This window comes from Arachis hypogaea, chromosome 13 (assembly GCF_003086295.3).
Source record: "Arachis hypogaea cultivar Tifrunner chromosome 13, arahy.Tifrunner.gnm2.J5K5, whole genome shotgun sequence".
Classification (NCBI taxonomy): domain Eukaryota; kingdom Viridiplantae; phylum Streptophyta; class Magnoliopsida; order Fabales; family Fabaceae; genus Arachis; species Arachis hypogaea.
Window position 1 is genome coordinate 47,384,671 of NC_092048.1, and position 18,492 is coordinate 47,403,162.

At 38.9% G+C, this 18,492-nt stretch overlaps 1 protein-coding gene across 1 annotated transcript; it reads left to right on the forward strand.

Annotated features, from left to right (window-relative positions):
• Positions 1–2,999: 2,999 nt before the first annotated feature.
• Positions 3,000–3,452, forward strand: LOC112734044 (uncharacterized). The gene has a single exon (XM_025783226.1). The coding sequence runs from the start codon at positions 3,000–3,002 to the stop codon at positions 3,450–3,452; it is 453 nt and encodes a 150-aa protein (XP_025639011.1).
• Positions 3,453–18,492: the final 15,040 nt, after the last annotated feature.

Genomic DNA, 18,492 nt, shown 5'->3' on the forward strand with positions numbered 1-18,492 from the left:
AAATGGTTATGGAGGATTGATAATTAAAAGATGAATAAAACATAAAATAGAATAAAGATAGAGATACTTATGTAATTCATTGGTAGGAATCTCAGATAAGCGTATGAAGATGCTTTGTTCCTCTTGAACCTCTGCTTTCCTATTGCCTTCATCCAATCATTCATACTCCCTTCCATGGCAAGCTTTATGTTGGGCATCACCGTTGTCAATGGCTACTTCCCGTCCTCTCAGTGAAAATGTTCCAAATGCGCTATCACCGCATGGCTAATCATCTGTCAGTTCTCGATCATGTTGGAATAGGATCCATTGATCCTTTTGCGTCTGTCACATGCCCAACACTCGCGAGTTTGAAGCTCGTCACAGTCATCCCTTCCCAGATCCTACTCGGAATACCACAGACAAGGTTTAGACTTTCCGGATCTCAAGAATGACTGCCAATTGATTCTAGCCTATACCACGAAGGTTCCAATCTTAGATTAGAAACCCAAGAGATACGCATTCAAGCCATTGCTAGTAGAACAGAGGTGGTTGTCAGGTACATGTTCATAGGTGAGAATGATGATGAGTGTCACGGATCATCACATTCATCAAATTGAAGAACGAATGAATATCTTAGAGAAGAAGCAGGCGTGAATTGAATAGAAGAACAATAGTAATTGTATTAATTCATGAAGAACAGCAGAGCTCCACACCTTAATCTATGGTGTGTAGAAACTTCACCGTTGAAAATATATAAGAACAAAAGGGTCTAGGCATGGCCGTGAGGCCAGCCCCCAAACGTGAAAAGGTCTATGAAAGTATGGTCAAAAGATGAAAATACAATAGCAAAAGGTCCTATTTATAGAAAACTAGTAGCCTAGGGTTACAGAAATAGGTAATTAATGCAGAAATCTTCTTCCGGGCCCACTAGGTGTGTGCTTGGGCTGAGCATTGAAGCTTCCATGTGTAGAGACTTTTCTTGGAGTTAAACACCAACTTTTGTGCCAGTTTGGGCGTTTAACTCCAGCTTTTGACGCCATAATTCTTATGCTGACTTTGAACGCCGGTTTGGGCTATCAAATCTTAGGCAAAGTATGGACTATTATATATTGCTGGAAAGCCCAGGATGTCTACTTTCCAACGCAATTCAGAGCGCGCCAATTGGGCTTCTGTAGCTCCAGAAAATCCACTTTGAGTGCAGGGAGGTCAGAATCCAACAGCATCTGCAGTCCTTTTTCAGCCTCTGAATCAGATTTTTGCTTAGGTCCCTCAATTTCAGCCAGAAAATACCTGAAATCACAGAAAAATACACAAACTCATAGTAAAGTCCAGAAATGTGATTTTTATTTAAAAACTAATAAAAACATAATAAAACTAACTAAAATATACTAAAAACATACTAAAAACAATGCCAAAAAGCGTATAAATTATCCGCTCATCATTAGGACACATAGTTTCTGACAAGGACATTTCTGTAGACCTGGCTAAGGTCAATGTTATTACCAGTTTACCTCACCCCTCATCTGTGAGGGAGGTCCGTTCCTTTTTGGGGCATGCAGGATTCTATAGGTGCTTTATCAAAGATTTTAGCAAGATTGCATTACCATTGTCGCGCCTACTCCAAAAGGATGTGGACTTTGAGTTTGATAGTGCTTGTGCGGATGCATTTGAGGAGTTAAGGAGAGCTCTTACCACGGCACCAATTGTGAGGGGCCCTAATTGGACGCAGCCATTCGAGATAATGTGTGACGCGTCAAATCATGCTGTGGGTGCCGCGCTTGCACAGCGCGATGGTAAACTCCCTTATATCATTGATTATTCCTTAAAAACATTGGATGCGGCACAATCCAACTATACCACTACGAAAAAAGAACTCCTAGCTATTGTTCATGCCTTAGATAAATTCATATCTTATTTGCTAGGATCTAAAATAGTGGTATACACGGATCATGCAGCTTTAAAGTATTTGTTAACAAAGAATGAGTCGAAACCTAGACTCATACGTTGGATCTTGCTCTTGCAAGAATTCGACATTGAGATTAGGGATCGAAGTGGGTCTCAAAATTTAATTGCGGATCATCTAAGCCGCCTTGAAAATCTTAAATATGACCCATTTCCGATTGATGGTGCATTCCCTTTGGATAGTTTGCAGGCTGTTTCGGATAGCTTTCCTTGGTTTGCACCAATGGTGAACTACTTGGTTGCTAAGATCTTCCCTCCCAACTTTCTAAACATCAAAGGGATAAGTTGAGGAGTGATTCCAAATACTACATTTGGGATGACCCTCACTTGTGGAAGAGGGGAGTAGACTAAGTAATTCGAAGATGTGTCCCGGAATCCGAAATCCAACCCATTTTTGAAGCTTGCCATTCATCCGAATATGGCGGCCACGTTGGTCCACAACGGACGGCTAAAAAGGTTTTGGATTGTGGATTCTGGTGGCCAACCTTATTCAAGGATGCTAACCAATTCTGTGTGTCGTGTCAGCAATGTCAGAAGTCGGGAAATGCATCCCAAAAGGATGAAATGCCTCAACAACCAATGTTGTTCTGTGAGATCTTTGATGTATGGGGTATAGACTTTATGGGGTCATTTTCCAACTCAAGTGGGTATCTATATATTCTGTTGGTGGTTGACTATGTATCAAAGTGGGTAGAAGCAATACCTACCCACCTTGATGACGCCAATACTGTGATTTCTTTCATTAGAAATAATATTGTGTGCCGCTATGGGTCCCCACAAGCAATCGTGAGCGACCAAGGTTCCCACTTTTCCAACAGGAAAGTAGAGGCACTACTCAAGCACTATGGGGTATTGCACAAGGTTGCAACTGCTTATCACCCCCAAACCAACGGATAAGCGGAGGTGTCCAACCAGGAGATTAAGAAAATTTTGGAGAAAGTGGTAAATCCACAAAGGAAGGACTAGAGCTCTCGGTTGGGAGATGCACTATGGGCATATAGGACAGCCTATAAGACCCCGTTAGGGATGAGTCCCTTTCGGATCGTCTATGGCAAGGCATGCCACCTCCAGTGAAAATTGAGCATAGGGCCTATTGGGCAGTTAAGCAGTATAACATGGATTTCACCAAGGCGGGTGTAGCCAGGAAATTGCAACTAGAGGAGCTTGAGTGTCTTAGGAACGAGGCATATGAGAATGCTCGAATCTACAAGGAAAAGACTAAGGCGTTTCATGATCACCATATTCGGAAGAATGATTTTCAAGAAGGTGACGAGGTTCTCCTCTATAACTCGAGGCTCAGATTCATGCATGGCAAGCTCCGTTCAAGATGGAAAGGACCCTTCAAGGTGAAGGAGGTTAAGCCCTACGGAGTGATGGAATTGTTTGACCCCCGAAGCAATGCAACTTTTAAGGTGAATGGACATAGAGTGAAAAAGTACCATGTCTACAAACCATCAAAGGAGTTAGAGGTGTTCCTGCTTACGAATGCACTAAGAGGAGGGGAAGCTTAAGCGACTAACCGTCCAACTTAAGGACGTTAAGGAAAAGTGCTTGGTGGGAGACACCCCACCGTGGTAAGATCTTCCTTGTATATATTTTCTTGCTTCTAGCTTTAGTTTCTTATGAATTTTGTGATTTCCTGGTGTTGTTGAGTTGCTTAGGTATGCTAGCTTTTGTTGATTTTGTTGAATTGTAGTGATACTCATGTAGATTTCATTAATTTTGGTATGGATAATTTGATATGGTTAAAGAAAATGCTTTCTTTTGAGTGAAGCATGAATCTGTGAGTGTTTTCTTGACTATCTAGCTTGAATACCTGCTAAGAATGTGCTAAAAATGCCTTTCACTATGTTGTAAAAAAAGAGGGGGAAGGGGGATGCACGCGTAAGCGTACAGGACGCGTGCGCGTCGCTTGCATTTTTGCAAGTCTGAGCACATTTTCCTGAGAGTTGCGCAAGCATTGCACGAAACGCGCAACTCCTACTCACAGGTACGCGTAAGGCATGCCCACGCGTCGCCTGCCCCACTTCCCTATCCACGTGAATGCGCACATGACGCGTACGCGTCGATCACTCTGCGTGCCATTCTAGGTGCATTTTCCCGAGAGTTGCGCGAGCAATGCGCAAGCATTGCGCAAAACACGCAACTCCTATGCACGCGTGCGCGTATGGAACGCTCACGCGTCGTTTACCCACCTGCTCACCCACGCGGACGCGCACTTGATGCGTACGCGTTGGTTTCCTTACATGCGTTCTCCCAGTATAGGACACCCGAGACTTGCGCGAGCATTACGCAAGCACTGCGCAAAACGCGCAGTTATATTCACGCGTGCACGCGCTGTGACGCGTACACGCACCTTCCCTGTTTACCTACCCATGCGTACATGTTGGTGGCGCTCGCGCGCCCCTCTGCTTTTCTTCATTCCACGCGTACGCATGGCGTGCGCGCGCGCGTCGATCCTCGAACTCAGGTAATGCACCAGCGCGCCCTGTTTTGAATTTTTTCTTCTCACCTCCCTTTTTCCCCTTTCTTCTTCCTCTTCTCTTCTCATCTTTCCCTTTCCATCTTCACCACTTCCCTCGGCCACCACCACCGGTGACTTCAACCACCGGTGACCACCACCTCCGGCGGTCCGCACTTTCTCTCTCTTCTTCTCTCTCTTCCCTTTTTCCTACTTGCACCTTATCTTCTCTACTCCTCTCAAGGTCATATTCTTTTCCATCCTCTTTGTCTTTACTTTATGCATTTCTTTCTTAATTGTATGTTTTTACTTTCTCTTATTTCTCTTAGTTGCACCTTGTTTAATTTTTTCTTGTTTATTTGCTTTCTTTCTTCTTCTTCCTTGCCAATTTCTATGGATGTTGAACTTGAGTTACCTCTTGCTTTGATGGGTTGATTTGTTATCTTTTGATTCCTTTGTGATTATGTGATGTTGATTTGATGTTGGATATATCATTTTGGGGTATTGCACCTTTGCATGTATTCAATGTGCTTACAGTTTGAATGTTACACACCAAGTGTTTGTTAAATTGTACCCATCACATTTTTGGTCAATTGTGACACTATGCTTTCAATTTGGTGCTCTCCTATCAATACACTTGCCTTCTTATTGTACATTGAGCTCATTGCACGCCATCTTTACCACTCATATGTGCATACCCATGACTTGCTTCCTTAGATCATATTACAAGAATTGTATTCTACCCCTCTTTACTCCACTTCATTCCTTTAGTTTGCTTTATTGTTTTGGAGTTAGATTGGGTAATTATTTTCTTGTGCGTTTTATCTTCTTGCATATGTCACTTGAGGTTGTTAGCGATGCTTGAGTTTATTCTTCTCATGCCTTACTTGCATGCCTTTTTCACTCTTGCATCCCATGCTAGTGCATTGCTCCGTATTTCAATGGTTATCTTGGTTGCATGTTGCAGCTGCCATGCTCTCAAGATACCTATTCTTTTGTGGCACTGTTTCTCACTAGCTTGTTATAATTTGAGTGTGGTCTCTTTGAGTTTATTGTCTTCTCTTTCCTCTCCTTTTTTCATATGGCCATAAAAAAGGACAAGGCAAATGCACAAAAGAAGCCACCTCCCAAAAGGGCACCTCAAAAAGCCACCGCCAAAGCGCACCATGCGCCCAAGGCCAAGCCTCTCCCCAATAAGGCGCGAAGCATCATTAAAATTGATGACCAAGAGAAGGACAACTCTGCGAGAGATTCCACTCAGTTTCCCAACCGCTATCGCGAACTCATGTTCCCCATCGTGATTGCACAAAATTATCATTCTGAACCCTTTCTTAACCCTACGGGTCATATAGCTCAGTTTTTCATACCTCGTATTGAGCGACGAGGATAGGGCTTTCTCATGAGGAGACCACAAGAAGCCAATCTCTCGTGGGTGGTAGAGTTCTACACCAATTACTTTTCACCTTCTCTTCAAACTGTCTTCATGTGCCGAAAGCAAGTTTCAGTTTTTGAGAAAGCTATTCAAGAAGTACTCCGAGTCCCACCTGTACCGGATGAGGAAGATGGTTACCAAGAGGCCCTCCGCCAGCGTGATGAGTTCAATTCCGCTTTTGATTGGAACGCTGTGCACCGGGTTATTGCCGAACCAGATATATTTTGGACCCGAGGGCACCTCAGACCTCGACCTAAGGGCATTCTTGCGCGTTATCTGACTGTAGAGGCTCGAGCATGGACTCAGATCTTGTCTCATTACGTGTTTTCCAGCACTCACGAGACCTTGATCACCGCGGACCTAGCCTTGCTAGTTTGGTGTATACTCACAGAGCGGCCGGTTAACATTGCTCGCCTCATCCACCAAGCCATGGGTCGTGTTCATGCCAAGGGTAACCTACCTTTCCCAGCCTTGGTGACGGAGTTAGTTGCTACTGCTGGTGTTCCCCAGGAGAAAGAGGATCGGAAAGCGATGATTCCAGTAAAGGGCGACGTCGTCCCGACCGAAAAATATCTTAAGCCTCCGGTGGAACACAAAACCCTTGATATAGCTGTCCCCTCGGTTATCCCTACCACTTCTTCTACATCACAAGGATCTTCCCACCAATGGCTTGAAGACCTCCACAAGAAGATAGATAGATATGAACGGCAGAACCAACGCCTGTATGATTACATCAAGAAGCTTCTGAGTTGTGTGACTCCTTCTATGGAGGAACCGGAGATCTCCACATCCACCTCGTACTTAAGTGAAAAAGACACTCGCGAACGAGATAGTGGAACTTCCAAACCCGACCACCCCTTGCACCTTGCTAGTAGCACGGAGGACCGTGCTAATTCTTAAGTGTGGGGAGGTCGTTCGACCGATCTCTGTGGGTAATAATCTCCTCTTTTCAACATCTATGGACCTTAGTTTTCTTTTGTTTTGTTAATTAGGACATCTTGCATGTTTAGTTAGTTTTTCTTGATAGGACTACTTGGTTAGGGTGATGACTTCTTTTCCAAGAAACTGTATTTTCAGGGCACCCTACAAATTTTGAAAAATTTTTCTTAAGATAACTTGCTTGAAGAATGTATTTTGGAATATGGTGATTGAGCTGAGAACACAAGCATGTGAGTTTTGAGCCTTATTGTGTAGTTATATCTTCTAACTACTTATTCCCATTCTTGTGTGCATTACTCTCTCTCTCTCTATGATTGCAATCCTTGCTTTGTCTGATTCTATATATCCATTATTTTGTATATGGATGCATTTACATGATTGAGGACGTCATTTCAATAGTCACTTTTCCCAAATAGCCTTAACCCTTTCGTCTACCATTGCTAACCAGTTTTGAGCCCATGATAAACCCTTTTTTGTTCTTAAATTGAGCACATCAACACCCCTAAGCGAAAAACAATGAACGTCTCTGGATTTGGATCCTTGATTAACTTAGGCGAGTGAGAGTGTGTATCATAAAATTGAGAGGGTGTACTTGGGAACTTGGGTAGATGTAAAGGTATGTCTTTGTAATGTAATTGAAAATTATGGGAATTAGAAACATACTCATGTATTGAATAATTGAACCATATGCATTGGAACTTTTATACATGAAACCCCAAGAAGGGGACACAAAAAAATGTACATATATATGAAAAGGAAGGAAAAGGAATGTAAAGAAAAAGAAATAGAAAAATAAAAGAAACAAAAATATGAAAAAAGAAAGCAATAAAAAGAGGACAAAAATACCCCAAGGTAGAGTAACAATAACAAAGCATATGGAATGTGAACTAAAGAGGATGCATGAGTATATGAAAAAGTGGAAACCATGGGTATCTAGGTATTGTATTAGAATTATATAGGTTGTTTTATGTGTTTGGTGAGATCTTAGGTTAACCAAGGATTCAAATTTTAAGCTCACTTGACCATATACATCCCTACCTTTACCCTAGCCCCATTACAACCTATGAACAAGACCTCATGATACTTGTATGCATGCATTGAATAATTGTTGATTGTTAGATGAAAGACAAATCTTGGAAAGCATGATTAGGGGAGGATTGAGTAACGAACCCTATACACTTGAGCGAATAGAGCGGATACACTTCCGGTGAGGGTTCAATGCTCAACTCATTGTTCCCGGCTTTCACAAGCGTTCGTTTCGCAAGTTATATGCACTTCATTTTGATGTTCAAATTGGTAGGATTCATGGACTACATGTCACCTTAGCCCAATATGCTCATGTATGTTCTTGGAGGATAGATTTACCTTTGACCAAGTAGGTAGATACCTTTACATTAGTTGCATGCATTCATTTAGGTAATTTGCACTTCATAAACCCTTTCCTCCCATGATCTTTGGTCTTTTTATTTTTAGCATGAGGACATGCTTGGTTTAAGTGTGGAGAGGTTTGATAAACCCCAATTTTGTGGTTTATATTGTGTAGAATTTGGGAGGTTTTATCAATATTTTCCACACTTATTCACATAAATTGCATGGTTTTATGTTCTCTTTCTAATATTGCTTCATGATGGAAAACATGCTTCTTTTGCCTTAAAATTGCCATATTTTGATCTTCTTTTATCACCATTCGATGCCGTGATATGTTTGTGGAGTGATTTCATATTTTATAGGGCAAGAATGGCCTAGAAGAGAAAAAAAAATCAAGCACAAGTGGAAGAAACATGAAGAATTAGATTTTGGGAAATCAACTGTGACGCGCACGTGCGCCTCACGCGCACGTGCGCCTCACGCGCACGCGTGGGTGCAGGAAGCTGGGTATGGTGCGCGAAGAGTGGCGCATCCGCGTGGATTGGTGAAATCTCCATCGATGCGCACGCCTGCTTGGCGCGAACGCGTGGATCGCGAAATTCAGGCGATGCGCACGCGTGCATGACACGTACGCGTGACGAGTTGCACGTGACCTCATTAAAGAAATCATGCCTGGCAATTTCTGAGGCTCAATAGGCCCAAATTCAAGCTGGTTCTACATGGAAAAGACCCAAGAACTCAAGGAGAAAGGGGGAATCATCCATTACACACTTTGAATGACTGAGAGGTGTTTGGTTTGGTGGTTAGAACCCTTGAAGGGTGGCAGAAGTTTGAGTTTTAGAGGAGATACTGCCGAAATTTCTATAAGAATTGGAGTTTTGATTTGAAGTAGTTATTTAGAAAGATTTAGATTTTTAAGGATTTTATAATTTGATTTTGAGTTATTAAGAAAAGGATTAGGTTTTGAGTTTGTTTTATTTAGAAAAAAATGAATTATATTTTGAGTTTGAATTATTAATGAACAGAATGGGAGGAATGATGATGATTAAATTTGAAGGAAAGATGATGAGATGTGATTTCAAGAGTATGATTTCTGAATGAATTGAATGATATTGAGAAATGGATCGGAAAATAAAATTGAATTTGATTAAGTGTTGAGACCCCGGGTAAGAGGCAGTGGCATTGTCCACTTGCTCTAATGGTGACAGGACACATAATCCCTCTAATGGTGACAGGGTACGTATTCCCTCTAATGATATTAATGCGCAACAGAGAGACTGTGTCCGGATTAGCTACCGGACATGTCGGGTATGGCTTTATAACCGACAAATGAGACTCATCAGCCATAGGACAGGTATACATCATATGCATTTGTTTGTTTTGCTTGAGTGTGTATTGTTTTGGTTTGCTCAACTGTTTAACTCTGCTTATCTACTACTTGTTCTACTTGCTATAATTACTTCTCTACCTATGTTTTCCTTGCTTGAATTGTATGTGTATATTTTCTGAGAAACCCCTCTTGGCAGAGGTGTGAGGGGGGTTGTTCCACTGATGATTCGGAGGACTAAAGGAGACAGAAAGTGAATTGTTAAGTTAAAGTTAGATTTAGAGCTTGAAAACTTTAGATAACTTACTTAATTTCTGGTTTAGTTGGATCTATAAGCTGAAATCTGAGTGTTGAAGTTCTAGAAATGCCTCTGGCTTTTCCAGAACCTTTTATATTAACTATGTGGGCACTTTTACCATGCTGAGAACCTCCGGTTCTCATTCCATACATATTTATGTTGTTTTTCAGATGCAGGTCGAGAGGCACCATGTTGAACGTCTGGAGACCTTCCTTACAAGAGAAGAACTATCTTTTGGACTGTTATGTTTTGTTTTAGGCTATATATTTATGTTTATAGAATCTCCACATGTATATTTTGTATTTTGTCCCTCCTAGAGGTTGACTTAGAGACACAAGTGTTTATTTTGTAGTCTGTGTTTTATTTTGGGTTGTATATTTATATACTCTGGCCGGCCTTAGCTTCGCAGGTCGAGTCTGGAGCTTGATATCTGTGTTTTGGAACTCTGATATGTATATTATGTTTTCAGCTTTCTTTTGATCTTACCTATCCATTTTACGAATATCCATGCGAGTGTGACACAATTTTCTGTCTATCATTTTTGTTTAGCTTATTCTTCAAGGCTCCTAGATATAATTTCTTTCAACTATATTTATGTACGTATCTTTTCTTTTAAAGGTCGTAATACCTTGCCACCTCTGCTTTACGACTTAAGCGTACGGCTCTGTGTAACGACCCACATTTTTTAAAATCTAAATATAAATAAGTTATAATTTATTTTATTAATTGGAGTTTCTTATTTTTAAAAATTATTTTATTAGAAGTAATTAAATTAATTTTATAACTATTTGAGTTCAATTAAATTCAGATTCTTATATATATTTTTATTATGATAAAATAGTAAAAATTAAAACTATAATTTTAGTAATTTATAAATAATAAAAATTTTATATATTTTAATTTGAGTAATTGATATTTTTCATTTAAAAATAAAATTTAGTTAATAATTTATTATCGAGCTAGATATCCACCGATATGAGTAAATATCGGTACTCTTCGGTGAACTTAGCTTTGCTAATGCTTCACCGTATATCTTTTATCATTATGTTACTAATGTCATTTATATTAGTAACTCATATATAATATTACTTGTGTTTTAATATATTCAATTTTCATAATTATCCGTTTAAGATATTTATAACTTGAATCGCTGACTCAGCAGCCTTATAACGCGACACCCAACCCTCTATGTGACACAAGACCATTCAAGATATTCATTATCCCATTAATCATCATCATACACGCATGGCTGTTCATTCTTTGAATTAAAAAAAAGAAAGAAGCACACACACACACACACACACACACAGAGAGAGAGAGAGAGAGAGAGAAATCGTGGCACCGTTGAACTTTTGGCTTCGATTTCTTGAGATCCGTAACTCCAATAAAAGTATTCATATCCTAATCCTCTACACATTGGCATTAATTTTGTCCAGTAGAAGTTGATGGTGAGATAGCTCATCTTCCCCTTGAGTTCGGCCAATTTGGAGTTCTAGGAGGCACAGACGATTCTTGACGTTTTCTTCTTCAGCAGCTCAGTCAAAAAACTTCTCCGAAGGTCCCGTTGGTTTGATTTCGTAGGAAGTAGGGTTTGGTAATTTTATAATAATTAAATATAAATTTGATAAGTGAATATTGGTTTGATTGATTATTAGTTGAGTTTGATTAAATTTATGTTGAAATTTTGTTGAATTATTATTGTTGTTTGTGAATTGTGGTTTGGCCATGAAGAACAGCCCAGCTGGGGTTATTTTGATGATTTTAGGACTGTTGTGAATGAGAATTTGATTAAAATTGATGAGGTTTTATGACTGAGAGATTAAATGAAAAGCGGCAAAAAATCGGTAATAGTAAAGCTTAAAAATAGACTTAAAACTCAAGTTGAAAACTTGAAGAATTTTGAAAATAGGGTCCAGTCCTTTGGTAAAGTTATAATCAGGGAAATAAATTTATATTTGAGATTAGAATAGTAATTTATTAAAAATTGAAGTTAGTTTTATAATTATATACGTTTTGGGGTATTTTGGGTAATAATTAAAAAGTTCAGGGGTAAAATGGATATTTTAGAAAAGATGCAAGCTTATTTTGGTAATTATACTATATGTAAGAGTATTTTAATAAATTATAAAATATGTTGGAGTAAAAATATAAATATTTTAGAAAACTCAAAGATTTAGAATAATTTATAAAAGGTTAATAATAAAGCTTAAGCTATAAGTTTTGAGTAAGAAAGAAAATTATTATTATTATTGTTATTAATTTATTAAGATTATTATCAAAGTATTTTTGAAATATATTATACATTAGTAATTTTTACTATAACAGAATAGAAGAGTTAAATGCTAACCTACTTAAAAGCTGTAGAAAGACGAACCTAAGTTAAGAATCTTATGATTCACTCTTCATAAAATATCTAGGGAGAGATGAGGGAAGAGTGTAAAGATGATTTCTGGTATTAAAACAAGGAAAATAAAAGAAGAAGAAAAGAAAATATTAAAAGAATCTATTAACCTTTGCCATAGGAGAGCAGATAGCAGAAATAAAAGAAACGAAAGAAAGAACGAAACGAAAAGGAGATAAGTAGAAGTATTGTTTGGCATTGAGAACGAGCTAAGATGATTGTGTACCTGCTGAAAACAAGCAGAAATATGGTAGTGAGTCCACCGAGATTTGCTTCTAGAGATACATCGGCCAATCCAGGGGATGGTCGCACCTGTAAGACAGAGGTTGCTTACAGAGGTTATCGATACATACATTGGCTAGAGAGAGCCTCACCTGTAAGACCGAGGTTGCTTACAGAGGTTAAGTTTGCATACATCGGCTCAAGAGAGTCGTACCTGTAAGACAGAGGTTGCTTACAGAGGTTGTGGCACTAGAAACTAAACTCAGACAAAGGTTGTTGAGTTACATCGGGAGTGGGTCAAAACCGACAGATGAGCTCATTACCTGCACTAGGGATAGACATGCATCATACTTGTTTGTGCATATTTGTTTGTGAGTGTTTTCTGTGATTTTGGGTGTGCTAAATGATTGTTTGAATTTTGTGTTCTATAATTGTTGAATTAGATTGTACTTTATTGACTGTTATTACTGACCAAGTATATATAAAATGAATATAACTATACACCTTGACCCTACTAAGAACTTTCCAGTTCTTACCCCTTATTTCCACCCCTTTTAGCTACAGGTGCAAAGATTTAGTACGGAGCTACAGGAGCATAGAAGATTATGTTCACGAGTTGAGTTGTTAGAATCTATTTTCCCCTCGTTGTTTATTGTTTTTAGTTTTTAGAGGGGTAGGATTTGTTTTGAGAATCTTGGAATAAGTCTATGTATTTAATGCTATGTGAATATATATACCTTTGTGGTTAAGTGGTTTAAAATAAAGAATCTTCGTTTTTCTTAGTTAAAAGTTTCAGTTCGTATTCGCGGAGGCTCAGTATTAAATAAATATAGTATGAAATTAAAGGAGTAAAGGTAGGTGACGCCGGACTTTTAGTGCGATTATGAGGTGCTAAAAGTTAGGGTATTACACTGTGTGGTAGGGTGTTACATTATTGTATCAGAGCAGTTTGTTTCTGTAAAGCTTGAGGGACGAACTGACTATGTTCTGGGCATACTCTGGGTGTGTGTATATATGCTACTTAGGATACCTAATTGAGATATGTAGCATATTTGTTTATGAGCATATATTTGGGACTTTGAAGCATTAGACTTGAGATATTGAGACTGATCACCTTAATATCACTTGTTTGCTGTGAACAGGAACCAAATGATGACTCGTGGACACGGACACAGTCGAGGCAGAGGCTGGAATAATAATGCGAAACCCGAAACAACTATGAATAATCCCGTGAACTTTACGAATGCTCTAGAGAACATGGCGGCTGCTATGCAGGCAACGGCTGAGGCCCTTGGTTAGCAAGTTAATAATGAAAATGGGGGTAACGGTGGAAATAGGCCGATGACGTTAGCTACCTTTCTGAAAGTAAATCCACCAACCTTTAGAGGAACCACAAATCCCACAAAGACTGATAATTGGTTTCAGGCTATGGAGAGAGCCTTGCAAGCACAACAGGTGCCTGAGGATCAATATGTTGAATTTGCCATATATCAGCTGATGGGTGAAGCTCAGTATTGGTGGCAGGGGACTCGACACCTTCTGCAGCAAGATAATGTTGTAATCCCTTGGGATGTATTCCAATACGAGTTCTATAAAAAGTATTTTTCAAACTAAGTAAGGACGGAGAAAGAGCTTGAGTTGCTACAGCTGAAGCAGGGTCCTATGTCAATGGTAGAGTACACCAATCGGTTTGAAGAATTGTGTCGGTTCTCTAGGATTTGTCAAGGTGCTCCAGGAGATTTTGAAGAATGGAAATGCATAGAATACGAAAGAGGACTCTGGAGTGATATTTTAAGTTTAGTGGGTCTGATGGAGATAAGAATTTTTTCGGACTTGGTAAACAAGAGTAGGGTTGCAAAAGAATGTTCAAAGAAGGCTGCTATGGCAAAGAATGATAGTCGAAAATTTCACCGAAGGGAGCACAATCAGGATTTCACACCAAGGGGCCAAGAATTCAAGAGAAGAGGATACACACAACAATTTTCCCAAGGTCACAATAACTCCGAAACGAATGATGACCACAAAAAAAATGGTAGAGCAAAAGAGATGATGGCTGTTTCAGATTATTCGAGTTTTCATAAATGTGGGAGCTATCACCCGAATAGGCCATGCCATTATGGTTTGGGCTTATGTTATAATTGCGGAAAGCCAGATCCAATCTTCAGATCTAAGGTAATAAAGGAATTAGTAACCAAATTTTTACCGCTTTGAATAATACCAAAGAATGGCATTCATTAGTAACACATGATTGAGTTGTGAAAAATCATGATTTTCCAGATCAAATATTAGTTAGCATAAATAAATAGGAAAGTTCTTAATAAGAAGCAATCAGAGTGACGCAGTGGAAGTGCGAAGATTGGGAAGACATAAGGACTACTAAGGTGAGAAGGAGGAGTTGTGGGAGATAAGTTGTTGTGAAAATTGACAAAGGTCGAGAAACTATCCATTAGGTTGGAAAGGGAACTACTCTCGCAAACTCTTGTAGTGAATGATATTTTCGAGGGAAAAAATTTTTGTTAGGGGGGTAGGATGTAAACTCCAGGTAATTAGTAAATAATTAACTAATAAATTTATTATTAATCAATGAAATCTGGAAATTAAATTTTATAGTTTAATGAAATAGAAATAATTAAAATATGAGTTTTAACACTAATTTTAAAGATGTTGGCCTAAAACCAGGCCAACGGACCGAACTGGTTGGACTGGGCCCAAACTGGCCCAAGGGCCACCCAATAAAACAATCATATGAAGCTTTTTCTTCATTTCACCATGAACTGCGCTGAAGAATTGGGAGAGATCGCGTTTACAAACCTTAATGACTCTGAGAAATTCAATTGTCTATAACTTTCAATCTGAAGCTCCGATTGACGAGCCATCAGTGGTCATGTGTTCGTCTTGGAATTCTCTTCAATTCTATCTGAACAAAGTGATAAAAAATTAGCATTTCTCTTCCAATTCTCCCTCTCCTCGATTTCATGATTTTAGCGTTTGGGTATTGAGGAATTGAATGATTTTGTTGGTTTAAGTGAACTCTAGCAACGAATAATCACTGGGTTTTGTCCAATAGATCTGTGGGTAAGGTAAGAAACTGTTAAACCCTTGTGAATCATTGAATTTAGTGAACTCTATGATTATTATAGTGATATTGTGTGAATTAAATTGTGTTCTTGTTTATTTGGAGTTCAATTGGGCGGTTTGAAATAAAATCCGAGTGACTAAGTTTGAGAAATCGACATTTGGAAGCGTGGAACATGTGAAAAGAGAGGTTTTTGAGGTGTTCCGAGCTTAGAGAGGAATCAGCCAAGGTATGGTTTTGGTTTCTTGTAGTTAATATGTAATATCACGTGAAAACTTAGGCTAGAAGACCTTAAGATAAGAATGAACTGAATGAATATTTGATGGATTGTGTATATAGTATATGATGTGTGGTTCGGTTTTTGTAAATGATTTTCTAATGGAGTTGGTTGATTTTGGAAAAAGATTTAATATTGGAATTGGTTTGATTTGAAATAATTTGATACTGGAAATGATTTAAATGACTGAGAGGTGTTTGGTTTGGTGGTTGGAACCCTTGAACGGTGGCAGAAGTTTGAGTTTTAGAGGAGATACTTGATGCGCATAAACTAGTTATGCTACGATTTAGGAAATTGCACGATCGGCAAAATTCCTTCCGGCAAGTGCACCGGTTATCGTCAAGTAAAAACTCACAATAGAGTGAGGTCGAATCCCACAAGGATTGGTTGAGTGAGCAATTCGGATTAGAAGTGTGTTCTAGTTGAGCGGAATCAAGATTTAGATGAGAATTGCGGAATGTAAAATTGGCGGGAAACGTAAATGACAAGAAATTTAAATGGCGGAATCTTAAATTGCATGAAGTAAAGAGCAGAAGCTAAATTGCTGAAATTAAAGGGAATGGGGGTGATTGCATGAATTTAATTGCAGAATGTAAAGAGAAAGTGAAAATCAGAAATGGGGAATTCATTGGGTTATAGGAGATATTGAGATCTCCGAATCAAAACATGTTTATCTCTTCCTCAACCAATGCGTTCATTGAATTTTGCTTGGCAATCTTATATGATTGGATCCCAATCCCTTGGCTCACCAATTCTCTCTAAAAACAAACAAATTCCCAATCCCTTGGTTTAAATGTTCATAAGAAGAGATGATGCTCGATCACTGATTATACCACACAGTTTCATGAACCACAATTTGGTAGGATTACATGTCACAATATCCATCCAAACCCCAATCCAATTCACTGTGAGAAAGCTTCTCTAGCATGAATCCTCCATTCCTTTCCCAAGGTTCCGAAGGATTCCAATTATGGGTAGTTTCTTTCCCAAGACAACTACCCAATGGAATTAGATCGAGAAGCTTTCTAACAAAATTCAAGAGAAAAGATTGAAGAAGAAGATAAACTATTATTGATTCATTGAATTACAATAGAGCTCCCTAACCCAATGAAAGGGGGTTTAGTGAGTCATAGCTCTGAATTCAATTACAAAGATATGAAAACTAGCCAAATGAAAAGGTAAAAGTCCTTCCTAACTTAAATTCTATCCTATTTATACACTTTCTATATTGAGCTTCTGTTGTGTTTCTTGGGCTTTGAGGCCTCTCCCTGCTTTCCTTTTGCCTTGGGTTTATGATCCATAATCTTGATGAGGCTGTTGATCCAAATTCTGTAACATCCATTGAGCCAACTTAGTGATAATCAAATAATGACACATGACTCAATAAATTGAAATTTCAGACTCATCAATCCTTCAGGCCCAATCCCATAAACCATGATATTCAATTGGGTTTCATACCAGAGTAAGTTTAAGTTAATGTTTGTGCTCAAATACTAACTTAAACCGCAATATTTTTGGCCCAGAAACCTTTTCCAAGAGTGGCGTTTAAGTTGCAGTTTAAGCTTAAACTGCAGCTTAAACGCCAGACACTTCCAGTGATGCCTTTTGTGGAAGCACGTTTAAGCTTCAGTTTAAGGTTAAACTGAAGCTTAAACGTGGAAATGGAAGAAGGCAGCCCTGGAGGGTAACTTGGTCGAACACGTTTAAGCTTCAGTTTAAGGTTAAACTGAAGCTTAAACGTGGAGATAGAAAAGGCAGCCCTGTAGGTCGAACACGTTTAAGCTCCAGTTTAAGGTTAAACTGGAGCTTAAACGTGGAAATGGAAGAAGGCATCCTGGAGGTCGAACACGTTTAAGCTCCAGTTTAAGGTTAAACTGGAGCTTAAACGTGGAAGCTGAGAAAGGTAGCCCTGGAGGTGTCGAACACGTTTAAGCTCCAGTTTAAGGTTAAACTGGAGCTTAAACGTGGAAATGGAGAAAGCAACCCTGGAGGAGAAAACTTGGTCGAACACGTTTAAGCTCCAGTTTAAGGTCAAACTGGAGCTTAAATGTGGAATTGGCTCCCTGGTGCACTTCCCATTTCTGGCGTTTAACCTCCAGTTTAAGGTTAAACTGGAGGTTAAACGTGGAAATGCTTCCTGATTGGCATTCTCATTCTGGCGTTTAACCTCCAGTTTAAGGTTAAACTGGAGGTTAAACGTGGAATGCTTCTTTGGTGAGACTTTCATTCTGGCGTTTAACCTCCAGTTTAAGGTTAAACTGGAGGTTAAACTTCAGTTTCAGCATTTCTTAGCCTTCATGATTCTGGCGTTTAAACTCCAGTTTAGGCTTAAACTGGAACTTAAACTCCACATGTGATATTCAAGCTTCCTTTATTGACTTTGTTGCTTCCTTGCCTAGCCTCTTCTTCCCTGAAATCATCCAAACAATTGCATCAAAGTCTTGCAAAATTTCATGAGAAATCTTCCATTCATAGCATTCAAGTAATATAACTAAAAACTCATGGAATTTGCATCAAAATCATACTGTTTGGATGGTTCATTGCTTTGTTCTTCTTTTAACCATTCTTGGTTACTCTAAGCTCAAGAAAATGCATAAAACATCTAAAACTATCAAAAAAATGCTAGTGAAACTAGCCTAAGATGCCTTGGCATCAATACTGCCGAAATTTCTATAAGAATTGGAGTTTTGATTTGAAGTGGTTATTTAGAAAGATTTAGATTTTTAAGAATTTTATAATTTGATTTTGAG

Excerpts from the sequence above, each read along its gene's own strand:
- LOC112734044 (XM_025783226.1), top strand. The coding sequence starts at position 3,000 with ATGCCACCTCCAGTGAAAATTGAGCATAGGGCCTATTGGGCAGTTAAG.